The sequence below is a fragment of the Procambarus clarkii genome, chromosome 67, assembly GCF_040958095.1.
Source record: "Procambarus clarkii isolate CNS0578487 chromosome 67, FALCON_Pclarkii_2.0, whole genome shotgun sequence".
Taxonomy (NCBI): Eukaryota; Metazoa; Arthropoda; class Malacostraca; order Decapoda; family Cambaridae; genus Procambarus; species Procambarus clarkii.
The window spans coordinates 9,278,515-9,299,742 of record NC_091216.1 but is presented as its reverse complement, the minus strand read 5'-3'; the positions used below and the strand labels follow the sequence as shown (position 1 = coordinate 9,299,742).

Here is a 21,228-nt window from a genome sequence, read left to right as displayed (position 1 = left end):
TCCTTCAAGAGATTGAGCCTGCTCTTCCCTCCAAAAATACGTCACTACAAATATATAAAACTGCTATGGAAGAAATGTCCAACAACGACAACAACATCTCCAAGGTTTGCCAGAGAGCAAAACGTATGCAGCCAGGAACACCTGGCTGCATACGAACACTCCAGCTCAAACCGCCAAACTACCTGTCTTGTTGCCGGCTCCTCGCTGATTGGCCGCCGGTCTAGCTGCAACTGTACTCACCCACCATACTACTTGATGTCTGGGGCTGCCACGACCTCAGTCCTCAGAATATTCAGTGCTTTCATACGGTTAACACTTCTTCCTGGTAGACTAAAGCTTTGGCTTACGTGTACTAAGAGAGGTGATAGCTTAAAGCCAATATTCCTGCACCAATATTTACGTTATTTGCACTTCTTGTTATTGCTCACTTGTCTTAACGTAACTTTTCACTTTGTCATTTAAATTATTCTTATTATTTTGATTGATTGATTTTATTATACGAATTTGTATGTCCATTTTATTCATGTTTTGTTTATTTAACGTAATTAAAATTTCATTGTTAAAGTTTACTTGTGTTTTGTGTGTCTTCTCCTTACCTTACCACAGACGAAGTTCCAGATTTTCTATTTTTTTTTAATACTATGTGACGAGGCCATACCCCTAGCTTTGAACAGCCGAACACCAACGCGTTACCGTCACAATATAAATATAGATTCAATGTCGTAGCCTACCCAAAACAGTGTGGGAAGTGGCCGAAGTGTTACCCGCGGCGGCATATCGGCGAAACTCGCTTTGAAAAGTGTATATTCAATTCACTGTCCTGACTTTATTTGTCGATGTATGTATTTCTTTTTTGTACCAATGTGCTCGCAATAGAATGTTCTATAAGAACATAAGTATTAAAGGTCACATAAGGATGCGTTCGACCGGCAACATATATAAAAACTACGTCGATTATACTCGTCGTGTCAATAATACAATTGTTTTACCACGATGATTCACTGCCACGACGTTCTCTTTAATAAGCTGTTCGGCTATTAGAGAAAACGTAAATTTCATGGCAAACATTTATAAACTATTCCCAAGTTGATCTGATAATAAATGGATTTTATACCAATATTTTTTCTCGTGACTCCCGAGAGGGGCACGAGTGCGGTGCGATTAATAATATTGGTGACAACGACGGTCTGCTCGGATGCGTGAAAGTATTAGAACAATTGACCCAGCAGAAACAAATCAGGTCTTCACTCTTGAATTTCGACAAGATCCAATACGACATCAGATACACATAGCAGAGAATAAATTCAGAGTTTACAAGACGCAACTGCAGCATGACATAGACCTGCGCTCTTCAACCTTTTACGCTTGCTGACCGGAGAAAATAGGAGAAATATTTCGCGGACCGGCTGACGGCTAAGACAGAAATAAAAACATCATAGATGTAGATAGTAGTTTATTTATTAAATCTTATGTAATTAAATGATTTCTTTTCTTTTGAGCGACATCTGATGTTGCTTCTTTATTAAAAACTAACTGTACCCGGCCACGCGTTGCTGTGGCTCAGCAACGCATGTTCGTTGCTGAGCCACAGCAACCTTCCCCTGTCTGCCAGTCCTCTCCACAATTCTCCTCTCCTCCGTCCCCTCATCCTCCCACTCCCACGTCCCCTCGTCCTCCCCATCAATCCCCCCCTCCCCATCTCTTTGTCCTACCCACTCTACGTTTCCTCGTCCTTCTAACCATTTCCCACTCCACTGTCCCCTCATCCTGCCTACAATCTCTCACTCCCCCGTCCCCTCGTTCTCCCTACCATTTTCCCCCTTCCCCATCCCCTCGTCTTCCCAACCATTCCCACACTCCCCTGTCCCCTTATCCTCCCCACCATTCGCCACTCCCCTGTCCCCCTCGACTCCACCATCTCAACTCCCCTGTCCCCTCGTCTTCCCCACCATTACCCTCTCCCTTGTCCCTTCGTCTTTCCCACCATCCTCCCCTCCTGTCCCCTCGTCCTCCCCACCATTCCCCACTCTCTTGCTCGATGCATTCCCAAATGATCTAATGTTCCCATCAGAAAATTTATATTATATTATAGGGCATTTATATTAGATTATACGGCAAGTGTACATGTACACTTGCCCTATAATCAGCCAAATACCAACTCCAACTTATCACCTGGCAAAAAAACTCAATGAACTCCTAACTCCATACACTCCAAGTAAGTTTAGTCTACAATCATCAGCAGATTTCCTAGAATTGATCAAATCTACCCAGCCCGATGGAATCATCGCTTCCCTGGACGTTGAATCCCTATTTACCAACGTCTCAGTCGACACAACCATAGGAATGATACTGGACAGAGTATACAGAGACGAGAGCACCCCCAAATTAGACATACCTGAGCCACACTTGAAGAGTCTTCTAGAAGCATGTACAAAGGAAGCCCCTTTCATCAGTCCACAAGGAGACATGTATTTACAAATAGACGGAATAGCAATGGGCTCCCCCTTAGGAGTTTTATTTGCTAATTTTTATATGGGAACCATCGAAGACAGGGTCTTCAGTAGCAGACAAAAACCAACTGTATACTGCCGTTATGTAGATGACATATTCGTAATAGTAAAAGACTCAGATGAACTAATTGACCTAAAAAGACACCTAGAGAGAGAGTCAGTACTCCGATTTACACATGAAAATAGTGAAAATAACAGTCTGCCATTCTTGGATGTACTAATAACAAAAACAGGAACCTCTTTAAGCACCAACGTATATACCAAGCCCACCAACATAGGATTATGCCTGAACGGTAGAAGTGAGTGCCCCCAAAGATACAAAGCCAGTGTTCTCAATGCTTATATTCGTCGAGCGCTTACCCACTGCTCTGAATGGAGCAACGTGAGTAGAGAGTTTGAAAGAGTAACTCAGGTATTGGTGAACAACGGATATAGCAACGCGGAAATAAACGCTGCTATAAGAAGACACTTGGACCGTTGGTATAATTCAGAACCTAGAACAGAAACCACAACACCCCCAATAAAATTATACTACAAATGAACCATGCACAGTGAACATATAAAAGAGGAAAGAATAATGAAAGAAATAATCCGTAAAGGAGTAAAAAGCACTACTCCTAACCAAAACAAACCTGATAATATTCTACAAAACCAAGAAGACTTCCGAACTCCTTATCAAAAACCGCCCGAAGCCGACGGAGAACCCTCTACAGCAGTCAAGCGTTGTATACATGTACACTTGCCCCCACGAAGGATGTAACCTTCAATCTAAGAACATAGATATGACGTCGACCAAGCTGACGAGGCGTTTGACATGCCATCTTCAATCTGGTGCCCCTAGGAATCACATGAGACAAGCCCATGACATCACTCTAACAGAAATGTTGAACAAGAATACCTTCATAATAGACAAAACCCAAGATGCAAGAAGATTACAAATTCTTGAAGCAATTCACATAAGAATAGAACAACCTACCATGAACACCCAAATCACGGAACTATTTACTCTGCCCACCATGAGAGTAAGGACAAGACCAGAACATAACGATGCCAACACAGAAGACAATGTCCAACATAACAGGCCAATTACACTGGATTAATCTTTGTATTTAGATAGAAGCTTCCTCGTATGGGCCAATAAGCCTTCTGCAGTTACCTCTATTCTTATGTTCTTGTTTCACCCCACATTTACCCCTTATGTATCCCCCCATGTTTTCACCTTTATTGTCTTATCACCTGACCCAGTGCGGGTATAAAATCAACCAGCATTGCAAGATCTGTTCACTTGAGAATGAACGATGGAGGTTCGAAACGTTGTGCAAATTATATAAATAAGTGTAATACACTCTATAGTAAATCACTTCTTTTCTTCACCTTAAAAGTACGTAAATGAGTTTTGGAGAACTCCTATTTCAAATAAGCCCTGATGCAAAGAAAATAGTTCGAGGGATAGAAGCCCTAAACCAGAAAATAATAAATACAGAATATGCGGTCATATTCAATGAAACATGTTTGAGAGAAAATCTGCTGCCAGTATACACCAATATATATATATATATATATATATATATATATATATATATATATATATATATATATATATATATATATATATATATATATATATATATATATATATATATATATATATATATATATATATATATAACTGAAAACTCACACCCCAGAAGTGACTCGAACCCATACTGCCAGGAGCAACGCAACTGGTATGTACAGGGACGCCTTAATCCGCTTGACCATCACGACTGGACATAAGGAAGTGATAGCCGAAGCTATTTGAACCACTTCCCCGCCGGCACTCGGATGGTATTCTTGGGCATAGCATTTTATCAAATCACTTCATTCTTTGGGGCACACGTGAGGAACACAAATGCAAACAAGCCTGAATGGTCCCCAGGACTATATACAACTGAAAACTCACACCCCAGAAGTGACTCGAACCCATACTGCCAGGAGCAACGCAACTGGTATGTACAGGGACGCCTTAATCCGCTTGACCATCACGACCGGACATAAGGAAGTGATAGCCGAAGCTATTTGAACCACTTTCCCGCCGGCACTTGGATGGTAATCTTGGTCATAGCATTTTATCAAATCACCTCATTCTTTGGGGCACACGTGAGGAACACAAATGCAAACAAGCCTGAATGGTCCCCAGGACTATATACAACTGAAAACTCACACCCCAGAAGTGACTCGAACCCATACTGCCAGGAGCAACGCAACTGGTATGTACAGGGACGCCTTAATCCGCTTGACCATCACGACTGGACATAAGGAAGTGATAGCCGAAGCTATTTGAACCACTTCCCCGCCAGCACTCGGATGGTATTCTTGGGCATAGCATTTTATCAAATCACTTCATTCTTTGGGGCACACGTGAGGAACACAAATGCAAAGAAGCCTGAATGGTCCCCAGGACTATATACAACTGAAAACTCACACCCCAGAAGTGACTCGAACCCATACTGCCAGGAGCAACGCATCTGGTATGTACAGGGACGCCTTAATCCGCTTGACCATCACGACCGGACATAAGGAAGTGATAGCCGAAGCTATTTGAACCACTTTCCCGCCGGCACTCGGATGGTAATCTTGGGCATAGCATTTTATCAAATCACCTCATTCTTTGGGGCACACGTGAGGAACACAAATGCAAACAAGCCTGAATGGTCCCCAGGACTATATACAACTGAAAACTCACACCCCAGAAGTGACTCGAACCCATACTGCCAGGAGCAACGCAACTGGTATGTACAGGGACGCCTTAATCCGCTTGACCATCACAACCAGACATAAGGAAGTGATAGCCGAAGCTATTTGAACCACTTCCCCGCCGGCACTCGGATGGTAATCTTGGGCATAGCATTTTATCAAATCACCTCATTCTTTGGGGCACACGTGAGGAACACAAATGCAAACAAGCCTGAATGGTCCCCAGGACTATATACAACTGAAAACTCACACCCCAGAAGTGACTCGAACCCATACTGCCAGGAGCAACGCAACTGGTATGTACCAGTTGCGTTGTACGTACCAGATGAATGAGGTGATTTGATAAAATGCTATGCCCAAGATTACCATCCGAGTGCCGGCGGGGAAGTGGTTCAAATAGCTTCGGCTATCACTTCCTTATATCCGGTTGTGATGGTCAAGCGGATTAAGGCGTCCCTGTACATACCAGTTGCGTTGCTCCTGGCAGTATGGGTTCGAGTCACTTCTGGGGTGTGAGTTTTCAGTTGTATATAGTCCTGGGGACCATTCAGGCTTGTTTGCATTTGTGTTCCTCACGTGTGCCCCAAAGAATGAGGTGATTTGATAAAATGCTATGCCCAAGATTACCATCCGAGTGCCGGCGGGGAAGTGGTTCAAATAGCTTCGGCTATCACTTCCTTATGTCCGGTCGTGATGGTCAAGCGGGTTAAGGCGTCCCTGTACATACCAGTTGCGCTGCTCCTGGCAGTATGGGCTCGAGTCACTTCTGGGGTGTGAGTTTTCAGTTGTATATAGTCCTGGGGACCATTCAGGCTTGTTTGCATTTGTGTTCCTCACGTGTGCCCCAAAGAATGAGGTGATTTGATAAAATGCTATGCCCAAGATTACCATCCGAGTGCCGGCGGGGAAGTGGTTCAAATAGCTTCGGCTATCACTTCCTTATGTCCGGTCGTGATGGTCAAGCGGATTAAGGCGTCCCTGTACATACCAGTTGCGTTGCTCCTGGCAGTATGGGTTCGAGTCACTTCTGGGGTGTGAGTTTTCAGTTGTATATAGTCCTGGGGACCATTCAGGCTTGTTTGCATTTGTGTTCCTCACGTGTGCCCCAAAGAATGAGGTGATTTGATAAAATGCTATGCCCAAGATTACCATCCGACTGCCGGCGGGGAAGTGGTTCAAATAGCTTCGGCTATCACTTCCTTATGTCCGGTCGTGATGGTCAAGCGGATTAAGGCGTCCCTGTACATACCAGTTGCGTTGCTCCTGGCAGCATGGGTTCGAGTCACTTCTGGGGTGTGAGTTTTCAGTTGTATATAGTCCAGGGGACCATTCAGGCTTGTTTGCATTTGTGTTCCTCACGTGTGCCCCAAAGAATGAGGTGATTTGATAAAATGCTATGCCCAAGATTACCATTCGAGTGCCGGCGGGGAAGTGGTTCAAATAGCTTCGGCTATCACTTCCTTATGTCCGGTCGTGATGGTTAAGCGGATTAAGGCGTCCCTGTACATACCAGTTGCGTTGCTCCTGGCAGTATGGGTTCGAGTCACATCTGGGGTGTGAGTTTTCAGTTGCATATAGTCCTGGGGACCATTCAGACTTGTTCGCATTTGTGTTCCTCACATGTGCACCAAAGAATGAGGTGCTTTGATAAAATACCATGCCCAAGATTACCAATCGAGTGCCGGCAGGGGGATGGAAATAGCCTCGGCTACCATCCTCTTTTGTCCGGTCGTATTGGTCGGGTGGCATAGGTGTCCTGTACGCCAGCAGAGTGCTCCTGGCAGTATGGGTTCGATTCACTTCTGGGGTATGAGTTTTCAGTTGCATATAGTCCTGGGGACCATTCAGGCTTGTTCGCATATATATATATATATATATATATATATATATATATATATATATATATATATATATATATATATATATATATATATTACATATATATACATATATATATATATATATATATATATATATATATATATATATATATATATATATATATATATTCATTTCAATAAGGTCTGAGACCCCTAGGCCCATGGGGAGAGAGTGCAAAAAGGTTTCTTAAGGATCTTGGTTCCAAGCTCATTGACACTACAAGAGACCCTAGAGCGGCAAGTTTTCTCTTTCATCGCCTCAGTGTCGCGATCCAGAGGGGGAATGCCCGCTGTATCCTCGGTTCCTGCCCGGTGTCGGAGGAGTTCGAGGAAATCTACAGCCTCTAGGAAGCGAACTTTTTCTTGTGTCCTCATAATGTTCATTTTTTGTATAAAATCAGATATGTAACTGTATAACCTTGCATATTAAAGTGTACACCATAAAAAATGGGGGTGGTAGGAGAAGCGAACACTCTTACGTATTCAGAGTTGAATGGCAAGTTTTTCCCTGAATGCTCTGTGTTCCCTTCTCTGAGGCTGAGGGTCCCTATAATTGCACCAGAGGTGGTACCCCCTATATATATATATATATATATATATATATATATATATATATATATATATATATATATATATATATATATATATATATATATATATATAATTTATATTTTTATATATATGTGCGTGCGTGTACTCACCTATTTGTACTCACCTATTTGTGCTTGCGGGGGTTGAGCTTTGGCTCTTTGGTCCTGCCTCTGAACTGTCAATCAACTGGTGTACAAATTCCTGAGCCTACTGGGCTCTATCATATCTACATTTAAAACTGTGTATGGAGTCAGCCTCCACCACATCACTGCCTAGTGCATTCCATCCGTTAACTACTCTGACACTGAAAAAGTTCCTTCTAACGTCTCTGTGGCTCATGTGGGTACTCAGTTTCCACCTGTGTCCCCTTGTTCGCGTCACACCAGTGTTGAATAGTTTATCCTTGTTTACCCGGTCGATTCCTCTGAGGATTTTGTAGGTTGTGATCATGTCTCCCCTTACTCTTCTGTCTTCCAGTGTCGTAAGGTGCATTTCCCGCAGCCTTTCCTCGTAACTCATGCCTCTTAGTTCTGGGACTAGTCTAGTGGCATACCTTTGGACTTTTTCCAGCTTCGTCTTGTGCTTGACAAGGTACGGGCTCCATGCTGGGGCCGCATACGCCAGGATTGGTCTTACATATGTGGTGTACAAGATTCTGAATGATTCCTTACACAGGTTCCTGAACGCTGTTCTGATGTTAGCCAGCCTCGCATATGACGCAGACGTTATTCTTTTTATGTGGGCTTCAGGAGACAGGTTTGGCGTGATATCAACTCCTAGATCTTTCTCTCTGTTCGTTTCATTAAGTACTTCATCTCCTATTCTGTATCCTGTGTTTGGCCTCCTATTTCCACCACCTAGTTTCATTACTTTGCATTTACTCGGGTTGAACTTCAACAGCCATTTGTTGGACCATTCACTCAGTCTGTCTAGGTCATCTTGTAGCCTCCTACTATCGTCCTCAGTTTCAATCCTCCTCATAATTTTTGCATCATCGGCAAACATTGAGAGAAACGATTCTATACCCTCTGGAAGATAATTTACATATATCAGAAACAGTATTAGGTCCAAGGACTGACCCCTGCGGTACTCCACTCGTAACGTCTCGCCAATCTGAGACCTCACCCCTCACACTGACTCGTTGTCTCCTGTTACTTAGGTACTCCTGTATCCAACGGAGTACCTTCCCTTTCACTCCAGCCTGCATCTCCAGTTTTTTCACTAGCCTCTTGTGTGGCACTGTGTCAAAGGCTTTCTGACAATCCAAAAATATGCAGTCTGCCCACCCTTCTCTTTCTTGCCTTATTTTTGTTGCCTGGTCGTAGAATTCAAGTAACCCTGTGAGGCAGGACCTGCCATCCCTGAATCCATGTTGATGCTGTGTTACAAAGTTCTTTCGCTCCAGGTGTTCCACTAGCTTTCTTCGCACAATCTTCTCCATCATCTTGCATGGTATGCAGGTTAGGGACACTGGTCTGTAATTCAGTGCCTCCTGTCTATCCCCTTTCTTGTATATCGGGACTACATTAGCTGCTTTCCAAATTTCTGGCAGTTCCCCTATTGCCAGTGATTTGTTATACACCATGGAGAGCGGGAGGCACAGTTCTTCTGCTCCTTCCTTTAGTATCCAAGGGGAGATTCCATCTGGGCCTATAGCCTTTGTCACATCCAATTCTAGTAAACACGTCCTTACTTCCCCGCTGGTAATCTCAAACTCTTCCAGTGGTTCCTGGTTAGCTATTCCCTCTCTTATCTCTGGGATTTCTCCTTGCTCTAAGGTGAAGACCTCTTGGAATGTGTGTGTGTGTGTGTGTGTGTGTGTGTGTGTGTGTGTGTGTGTGTGTGTGTGTGTGTGTGTGTGTGTGTGGGGGTGTGTGAGAAAGCTGCATGAACGCGCAAGCCATAGATCACTAAGAACTCTTTGACCCGGCCAGGATTCGAACCCATGCCGTCTAGGATCACCTCTAAACGTACACAGTAATGTGTACATTTTATCATCATACAATATGATCATCATAATAGACGATAACGATAACGTGGTGCGGTGGTCACGGTACTGTGTACGTTTAGGGGTGATCCTAGACGGCATGGGTTCGAATCCTGGCCTGGTCAAAGAGTTCTTAGTGATATATATATATATATATATATAAATATATATATATATATATATATATATATATATATATATATATATATATATATATATATATATATATATATATATATATATATATATATATATATATATAGAATGACACTTCTTTCAGGGAATCACAGAAAATTATTAAATACAGAGGTCTAGCACACTGCTATAGCTTTGTTCCGATCGGCTCGGAGACCCTCCGTTCGTGGGGAAAATGTGCATTGAAGTTCCTGGAGGAATTGAGGGACAAATTGATCAGCGCTACAAAAGACCAGAGAGCAAAAAGTTTCGTGCTCCAGCGCCTCAGTGTTGCGATTCAGAGGGGAAATGCCTGTTGCGTCTTGGGCACTAGTCCAACTTCAGAGGAATTCGAAGAACTGTTTGACTTGCAACAATGATCGAACCCGTCTGTGACATTCATCAATGTTTCCCATTGTCGTGTTTTTCAAGAGATCCATAAACTTTAAGCACCTTTTTGTATTATTTTTGTATCAACCCATGCATATCTTGTAACCATCAAATACATAATAAAGCACAAAAAATAAAAAAGGAAGGGGGTGGTAGGAGAAAAGCACACAGAAACTGTATTGGAGGGGATCTAAACATTCCCTCTAATGCGTTATGTGTGGTTTCCTCCGAGGCTATGGGTCCCCCTTCTTCCAGCTAGAGGTGGTACTCCCTTCCATACATTAAATATATATATATATATATATATATATATATATATATATATATATATATATATATATATATATATACATATATATACATATATATATATATATATATATATATATATATATATATATATGTACGTATAAATTATATATATTATGTATATATATATATTTCATATCTTTTATATATATATATATATATATATATATATATATATATATATATATATATATATATATATATATATATATATATATATATATATATATATATATATATATATATATATAACTGAAAACTCACACCCCAGAAGTGACTCGAACCCATACTCCCAGATGCCACGCAACTGGTATGTACAAGACGCCTTAATCCACTTGACCATCACGACCGGACAATTCAGTTTGTCAAAGTTCAGTTCGACCGGAGTTTTCAGTTGCATATTGTCCTGGGGACCATTCAGGCTTGTTCGCATATATATATATATATATATATATATATATATATATATATTTTATATATATATACATATGTCGTATCTAGTAGCCAGAACGCACTTCTCAGCCTACTATGCAAGGCCCGATTTGCCTAATTAGCCAAGTTTTCATGAATTAATTGGTTTTCGACTACCTAACCTACTTAACCTAACCTAACTTTTTCGGCTACCTAACCTAACCTAACCTATAAAGATAGGTTAGGTTAGGTAGGGTTGGTTAGGTTTGGTCATATATCTACGTTAATTTTAACTCCAATAAAAAGAAATTGACCTCATACATAATGAAATGGGTAACTTTATCATTTCATAAGAAAAAAATTGGAGAAAATATAATAATTCAGGAAAACTTGGCTTATTAGGCAAATCGGGCCTTGCATAGTAGGCTGAGAAGTGTGTTCTGGCTACTAGGTACGATATATATATATATATATATATATATATATATATATATATATATATATATATATATGTCGTACCTAATAGCCAGAACGCACTACTCAGCCTACTATTCAAGGCCCGATTTGCCTAATAAGCCAAGTTTTCATGAATTAATGTTTTTTCGTCTACCTAACCTACCTAACCTAACCTAACCTAGCTTTTTTTGGCTACCTAACCTAACCTTACCTATAAATATAGGTTAGGTTAGGTTAGGTAGGGTTGGTTAGGTTCGGTCATATATCTACGTTAATTTTAACTCCAATAAAAAAAAATTGACCTCATACATAGAGAAAAGGGTTGCTTTATCATTTCATAAGAAAAAAATTATAGTAAATATATTAATTCAGGAAAACTTGGCTTATTAGGCAAATCAGGCCTTGAATAGTAGGCTGAGAAGTGAGTTCTGGCTACTAGGTACGACATATATATATATATATATATATATATATATATATATATATATATATGTCGTACCTAGTAGCCAGAATGCACTTCTCGGCCTACTATGCAAGGCCCGATTTGCTTAATAGGCCAAGTTTTCCTGAATTAATATATTTTCTCTATTTTTTTCCCTATGAAATGATAAAGCTACCCATTTCATTATGTATGAGGTAAAAAAAATTATATTGGAGTTAAAATTAACGTAGATATATGACCGAACCTAACCAACCCCACCTAACCTAACCTAACCTATCTTTATAGGTTAGGTTAAGTTAGGTAGCCGAAAAAGTTAGGTTAGGTAGTCGAAAAACAATTATTTCATGAAAACTTGGCTTATTAGGCAAAATGGGCCTTGTATAGTAGGCTGAGAAGTGCGTTCTGGCTACTAGGTACGACATTATATATATATATATATATATATATATATATATATATATATATATATATATATATATATATATATATAAATATATATATATATATATTTATGATCGATGTTCCCTTCGGGAATCTTAATTAGTTTTCCTATTCATCTTAAGATGAATAGGAAAACCAGGGATATACTGAACATCTTGTATCAGAATCTTTACTTTAAAAAACATAACGTTTCGAATACTTCTCGTATTCATCATCAGATCTAAAAGAAAAAACAGAAATCACAATCAAATAACTGGTAAACAAAGAACTCATACTGAATATAATTGCCTATCAGAGAAAGGAAAAAGCTTAAAAAACAAAACACTTAAGCGCACTTAAAGTGATCAATACAAATAAAACTTATTAACTGTCACATATATTAAAACTAATTCAAAATCCATTAAACTACAAGATGAAATTTATAACTACTAAAACAAACCATTCTATTAAGCTTACGTGAAGTGATTAGAAGTGAAACTTGATACCCAACACATAGATACTAAACACTATAACAAATATTTATATAATGACTACAAATCTACAAAAAATGTATGTAAAATACAAACAGAATAAACGACAATTATAGAGTACTAACCAAAATCTTATAAAAAACTCAAATATTAAATAAAATTAAATACCAAAAAATTTATTATATATCCTAAATAAAAGATTATATTAATGTACAATGTTAAGACTTGAAATAAGTAAGAAAGGGCAAAGACATGGTAAACTAAACAAAATTAAACTACCAAAATAAACTAAAAATCAAATTACAGGGCCTACTGTGCACTATACAGTGTACAATTGAACAGCTGAAAGGTTGCTATTTAACAGAGGCCGCAGCTCCTTTATATATAAGGATTCCATTACTCTCAAATCTGACTGGCCATTCATACAAGTGTCCAGAATTTTAAAATCAGATTCCAGCAGAGAATGATCAAACTCATAACAATGGTTTCTAATCTCCGAAAATGCTGGTTTAGACAATGGTAATCCAGTCCTAAAAGATAATCCCCGGTGCTCAAGTATCCTAATCTTAAAGTTCCGAATGGAACTCCCGACATATCCAGCATTACAGCTGGAACAATTATACATATATACGACATTTGAGCACAAGGGGGTAGGCACTTTATCTTTAAATTTAAAATAAGAGCCTATGGTATTTGTGTTGACAAAAATAAATCTAAAGTCTACTTGATGATAACACTGCTGCAACAGTCTCCTCAAACGACTCCTTACAGAAAAGCAAATACTGCCATAAAATGGTAATTTAATATATTTAAGATCCCTTTCCACTGTAGTAATCCTACACGATGAGTGAAACTTCTTATTTAAGAAATTCCTTATAAAAGTATAAACCATATGCAAAGGATAACCATTATTTGAAAAAAATTTCACAAGAAAATTAATTTCCTGATCAAAGTTATTCCAATTAGAACATAAAACAAAGGCCCTATTCAGTAGAGTGTTAATTACATTTTTCTTAAAAATATCATGAACAAAGGAATTAAAATTTAAACCTAAACCAGTAAAGGTTGGTTTCCTAAAAACATTAGTGTTGAACCCATTGAGGTTTTTCACTTTTACATCAAGAAACGACAATGAATTATCAACTTCACACTCTGCAGTAAACCGTATATTACTATGTTGTGCATTAAGATACTCTCTAAATTTCTCAATATGACACTGGTCCCTAAACAACAAAAAAGTGTCATCTACATATCTCCTGTACAAGACTGGTTTAAAGGACGAAGGACAATTATCAAGCCAATTTATTTCGTGAAAACTCAAAAAAGTATTAGCCAGTGCCGGACCTAAAGGAGACCCCATTGCTACTCCATCAATTTGTTTATAATAAATATTATTAAACATAAAGTTGGAGTCTTTAACTGCTATTTCTAACAGCCGTCTGAATATTTTACTACAAAATCCAGACACTAAGTTAGTGTCAGCAAATAATTGACTTACACAGATATCAATGGTTTCCAACAGAGGAATATTAGTAAAAAGTGATTCAACATCGAAACTGGCCATTATAGTTGGGAACTCAAAATTTAAAGAGGAAAGTTCTTTTTCAAAATTCTGAGAATTTCTCACAGTAAATTCATTATGCGTTAATGGTTCTAATAATGGAACCAGAAACTTAGCCAGTTTATAATTAAAAGTGCCAATCGCTGATAAAATAGGACGAATCGGTATACCTGTTTTATGAACTTTAGGTAACCCATATAAGATGCCAGGCTTAGAGCCAGTTGCAAGTAATTTAGTATAATCGAAAAGAGAGTCTTTCAAACTTCTTAAAACTCTATTCAGTTTATCCTCACATTTCAAAATATACGAGAATGGGTCTATATCAACCAACGTAAATTTAGAGGGGTCTTCTAACAACCTTTCCACCTTATTAACATACTCTAACTTGTCCAAAACCACTATACCCCTACCTTTATCTGGCCTGGTAATGCAAATACTCCTATCATTCTTTAAGCCATTAATACACTCCAATTTCCTTTTGTCAAAAGGAGGGAATGTAGATCTATATTTACCAAAGTCGTTAAAGACTTCATGTGCTAAGGAGGAAACAGTACTGATGATATTGGTCCAACTATAATTTGTACCAGTCCTTAGGGTACAAGTTTTCAATGTGTTGCATAACCGCTCAAAACCTAAAAAATGATTAACAAATTTAGGTTTTTTACATGTCAACCCGAAGTCTAACCCTAGAGAGAGAAGTTCTTTCTCAATGGGAGAGAGAACTCTCTTTGAAAAATTGAAAACCACCTTATCAGGGTCCACCGAATTAAATGAAGGTATACCCAAGTTACGCAATTTCTTCTCGTGAATAAGTCTACATTTTCAACCCTTTTTTCATTATTAGTACTTATGGTTAGTACTTTATAATTGTCGTTTATTCTGTTTGTATTTTACATACATTTTTTGTAGATTTGTAGTCATTATATAAATATTTGTTATAGTGTTTAGTATCTATGTGTTAGGTATCAAGTTTCACTTCTGATCACTTCACGTAAGTTTAATAGAATGGTTTGTTTTAGTAGTTATAAATTTCATCTTGTAGTTTAATGGATTTTAAATTAGTTTTAATATATGTGATAGTTAATAAGTTTTATTTGTATTGATCACTTTAAGTGCGCTTAAGTGTTTTGTTTTTTAAGCATTTTCCTTTCTTTGATAGGCAATTATATTCAGTATGAGTCCTTTGTTTACCAGCTATTTGATTGTGATTTCTGTTTTTTCTTTTAGATCTGATGATGAATACGAGAAGTATTCGAAACGTTATGTTTTTTAAAGTAAAGATTCTGATACAAGATGTTCAGTATATCCCTGGTTTTCCTATTCATCTTAAATATATATATATATATATATATATATATATATATATATATATATATATATATATATATATATATATATATATATATATATATATATATATATATATATATATATATATATATATATATACACACAAAAACATATTTTAGATAAAAAAAATATGTTTTTTTAATAAGATATAAGAAAAAAAAACTCTTGAAGGATCAGAACCCGGTCTGCCTGGGCTTGACGTGTCCAGTACTTTAACCACTCTGCCAAAGTGACAGTATTGGAAGTCGTTTAACCCTTAATCCTAAACCCGAAAGATCTCGTTGAACATTTTGGGCACAGGTATTACATCAAATCACTTCATTATGTTGAAGCCGCTTGAGTATCATCTGTGAGTCAAGCTTGTCTCACTTTGCTCTATGTAGTTTTTTATTGTCTGTGGTAGATGATGTAAGTTAACTAATAAAAGCTTTTCATTTTTTTAAGAAATTCTACACTCTATTATATTTCTTTATATTAACTTTGTAAACCTGCAGTTAATGTTATTCAACTTGCATGGCTCACTTCCTGTTGATATATACAGAGCTTGAGTGTTCACCTGCACTACACCTTCTCAACCTTCATCTCCAACCATCCATCTCACGTGTTTACTGTTTCCTTGCCTTTATGTATTTATTCCTTAGTTCCAACAGACACACCTACTGTCGTCTAATACATAAGTTAATTGCTTTCGCAATCAACGTTTAAAACACAATGTTCTCTTATTCATTGTATCCTCTTTCTACCAACTCTTTCGTCTAAAAAGATTTTACTTACAGTAACTGTTTGTTCAAAGGAACGATATGTATTGTTGGACCTTCATAAAGGTCTTGTTTTATATTTTTAATTCTATAGATTTCAAGAAAAAAGCTATAGACCAAACAGTTAACATTTCTTCTCCTACTATTGCACATATATGTACTATATTAGGCCTAAAATAACATTTATTTAGCCTATGATTACAAGGACGCGTTAGGTTTGGTTCCTACCTTTCATTTTATATTTAAATAATGCAAATTTTTAGTTTATAACCTAGTTTGGTTATATATATATATATATATATATATATATATATATATATATATATATATATATATATATATATATATATATATATATATATATACATATATATATATATATATATATATATATATATATATATATATATATATATATATAAATATATATACTTCAATTAAATCAAACGGTGCTTTAATTAACAAAGTTTTCACCTTTGTTTTATTTTTAGTGGCAAATTAAAGAGACGAAATTATCTTTTATTAAAAAACAGGCTTTTTTTTTAATATACAAGATTTAATATAAATAAATTATATGAGCATCAAGGGGTTTAATGTTTAAGGTAACAATTATTTTTGGCTATAATAATCCGTATTTAATTTAGGCGGCCAAGTAAATCACAATCACATTCAATATAATGGAATTTGTAAGTGATGATTACTTTACCTTGAAATCCTCCCAGGTGGGATCGGCTGCCGCCAGAGCCAAGCCACACAGGAGCAGTATTGTCACCTTCATCTGTTGGAATAGAGAGGAAAGTCACTAAGTACATAAGACTATCAATTTCCGCTACTATATGTGTTGTGGGTATGGGCAAATGTGTGTTAGAGGAACATGGCATTGACTGGGGTCTGTGCAGCGGCACGACTTTTGTGGACATTAAAATTTTTAGCTATGCATGATCATCACTATAAGTTACATTTAGTATGTTGGAGATCTTCAATACACAGTTACAGCTAAACTTGATCTTCATGCAATCTTGGCTTCACTTGATAACTAATATGGCTGATTTTCAGTGTTCTCCCCAAACGAGGATTTCTGGGGCTCTGAAGGCCTTCACCTAACATGCTACCTCCAAAAACCTGATTTTGCGAGTTACCAGATCTCATTACTCTGTTTGCATTGGCCATGTCTCATTCACGTATTGGTTCTAACTTAATGCAAGATTCCCTATATAATTATAACAAGTTATGATGAATTCCATTATATGATACAGGAAGGCATACAGAACTGGAAATCCAACTGATATACTGTAGAATTTATTACTATAGATAACGTTCATAACGAGTATTAACTATAATAATTTATATCAATAAGAAAGAATGTCTATTTTAGAGATTGGAAGCCAGCTTGGAGCTAGCTTTGTTAGATTTTGTACGACCCCAATATTTCTCCATTAGGAAATTTTGCCGGATACGATACACTCTGTCCTCGGGATGATGGCGGACAGAGTGTATCGTAATCCGGCCTGTACTCCTCTTGACATGCCAGAAAACATCCTAAGGAAACTACTCCAAGCTTGTACTAAAGAGGGACCCTTCTTGAGCCCGGATGGGCAAATGTATAAGCAAGTAGATGGGGTCGCCATGGATTCTCCCCTAGGTGTCCTGTTTGCGAACTTCTACATGGGTACCATCGAGATAAAAGTCTTAGTCGACATGAACTTGAAACCGGCCATATACTGCAGGTATGTTGACGACATTTTTACACAGGTACCTGATGCCAGACATCTGCAGGAGCTGAAGGAGGCATTTGAGCAGAATTCTGTGTTGCGTTTCACTTACGAGATGGAGAAGGATGGGAAGCTGCCCTTTTTAAATGTAACAGTCATGGAAAGGAGCGGAGGTTTCCACACTGCAGTCTACACTAAGGAAACAAACATAGGAATGTGCCTAAATGCCAAAAGTGACTGCCCAGACAGGTACAAGAGGAGTGTTGTTAACGCTTATGCCGACCGTGCTCTCAGCCACAGCTCAGGATGGAAGCAAGTCGATGAAGAACTCTGTAGGGTAAGGCAGGTTCTAGTCAACAACGGCTTCTCCAATGGTTTCGTTGAAGACATCATAAGAAGGAAGGTGAAACGCCATGCAACCTCTGAAGAGACAACTAACACAACACCTGTACCCCCAATTAGACTATTTTACAGGAACTTATTTTCCACAGCTCATAAAACCGAGGAAAGCTATTGTTAATAGAAACGTTATTCCTACAAACAAAAATCAGAAGATACAATTGACGATTTACTATAAAACCAAGAAAACGTCGCCAACCTACTCATGAGAAACTCTCCAGACACAAAGCAGAACGCTTTAAAAGAGACCAACGTCGTTTATTCCTTCAAATGCCCACTTGGGGACTGAAAGCCTCAAAGAACTAAGTATATAGGCAAGACAACAACATCTCTTTTCAGGCGATTAACGATGCATAAGCAACAGGGCTCCATTAAGGAACATATAATCTCTTCCCACAACCAAACCATCGCCAGAGAAATCCTAGTAAACAACACAGAAATCATCGACTGATACAGCGATAGCAGGCGCCTTGACATCTGCGAGGCACTACACATCAAGAAGTCAACACCAGCAATCAACAGCCAATTAATGCACAACTATATTCTTCCCACTTCAAGACTCCGCTCCAATATAGAAGCATCAAGAAATATGGACCAATAGGCCCTCTGCAGTTACTTCTATCCTTACCATCCATTTACCCATCTAATACCCATTGTTTCGTGTTCTGTCCTGTGTTGAAAGTTTTGTTCACCTCATCCAAAACCGATTGTAACATATCACCTCACCCAAAATGCGGGTATAAAATGTAAGATATATATATATATATATATATATATATATATATATATATATATATATATATATATATATATATATATATATATATATATATATATATATATATATATATATGTCGTACCTAGTAGCCAGAACGCACTTCTCAGCCTACTATGCAAGGCCCGATTTGCCTAATAAGCCCAGTTTTCCTGAATTAATATATTTTCTCTAATTTTTTTCTTATGAAATGATAAAGCTACCCATTTCATTATGTATGAGGTAAATTTTTTTTTATTGGAGTTAAAATTAACGTAGATATATGACCGAACCTAACCAACCCTACCTAACCTAACCTAACCTGTCTTTATAGGTTAGGTTGGGTTAGGTGGCCGAAAAAGTTAGGTTAGGTTAGGTTAGGTAGGTTAGGTAGGTTAGGTAGTCGAAAAACAATTAATTCATGAAAACCTGGCTTATTAGGCAAATTGGGCCGTGCATAGTAGGTTGGGAAGTGCGTTCTGGCTACTAGGTACGACATATATATATATATATATGTATATATATATATATATATGTATATATATATATATATATATATATATATATATATATATATATATATATATATATATATATATATATATATATATATATATGTCGTACCTAGTAGCCAGAACTCACTTCTCAGCCTATTATGCAAGGCCCAATTTGCCTAATAAGCCTAGTTTTCATGAATTAATGTTTTTTCGACAACCTAACCTACCTAACCTGACCTAACCTAACGTTTTCGGCTACCTAACCTAACCTAACCTATAAAGATAGGTTAGGTTAGGTTAGGTAGGGTTGGTTAGGTTCGGTCATATATCTACGTTAATTTTTAACTCCAATAAAAAAAAATTGACCTCATACATAATGAAATGGGTAGCTTTATCATTTCATAAGAAAAAAATTAGAAAAATATATTAATTCAGGAAAACTTGGCTTATTAGGCAAATCGGGCCTTGAATAGTAGGCCAAAAAGTGAGTTCTGGCTACTAGGTACGACATATATATATATATATATATATATATATATATATATATATATATATATATATATATATATATATATATGTCGTACCTAGTAGCCAGAACTCACTTCTCAGCCTACTATGCGAGGCCCCATTTGCCTAATAAGCCAAGTTTTCATGAATTAATATATTTTCTCTATTTTTTTTCTTATGAAACGATAAAGTTACCCATTTCATTATGTATGAGGTCAATTTTTTTTTATTGGAGTTAAAATTAACGTAGATATATGACCGAACCTAACCAACCCTACCTAACCTAACCTAACCTATCTTGATAGGTTAGGTTAGGTTAGGTAGCCGAAAACGTTAGGTTAGGTTAGGTTAGGTAGGTTAGGTTGTCGAAAAAACATTAATTCATGAAAACTAGGCTTATTAGGCAAATCGGGCCATGCATAGTAGGCTGAGAAGTGAGTTCTGGCTACTAGGTACGACATATATATATATATATATATATATATATATATGTCGTACCTAGTAGCCAGAACGCACTTCTCAGCCTACTATGCAAGGCCCGATTTGCCTAATAAGCCAAGTTTTCCTGAATGAATATATTTTCTCAAATTTTTTTGTTATGAAATGATAAAGCTACCCATTTCATTATGTATGAGGTCAATTTTTTTTTATTGGAGTTAAAATTAACGTAGATATATGACCGAACCTAACCAACCCTACCTAACCTAACCTAACCTATCTCTATAGGTTAGGTTAGGTTAGGTGGCTGAAAAAGTTAGGTTAGGTTAGGTTAGGTAGGTTAGGTAGTCGAAAAACAATTAATTCATGAAAACTTGGCTTATTAGGCAAATCGGGCCTTGCATAGTAGGCTGAAAAGTGCGTTCTGGCTACTAGGTACGACATATATATATATA

General features: G+C 37.4%; 1 protein-coding gene across 1 annotated transcript in view; it reads right to left on the bottom strand.

The window, feature by feature from the left end:
- LOC123767845 (procathepsin L-like) overlaps nt 1-17,636 on the bottom strand; it is a 65,750-nt gene extending 48,114 nt beyond the window's left edge. Inside the window, exons 1-2 of the mRNA XM_069310216.1 lie at nt 17,579-17,636; nt 17,173-17,244 (exon numbers count right to left, since the gene is read on the bottom strand). Of these exons, the coding sequence (XP_069166317.1) occupies nt 17,173-17,244; nt 17,579-17,636 (130 nt within the window). The remainder of the gene's footprint in view (nt 1-17,172; nt 17,245-17,578) is intronic.
- Between the last annotated feature and the right edge of the window lie 3,592 nt (nt 17,637-21,228).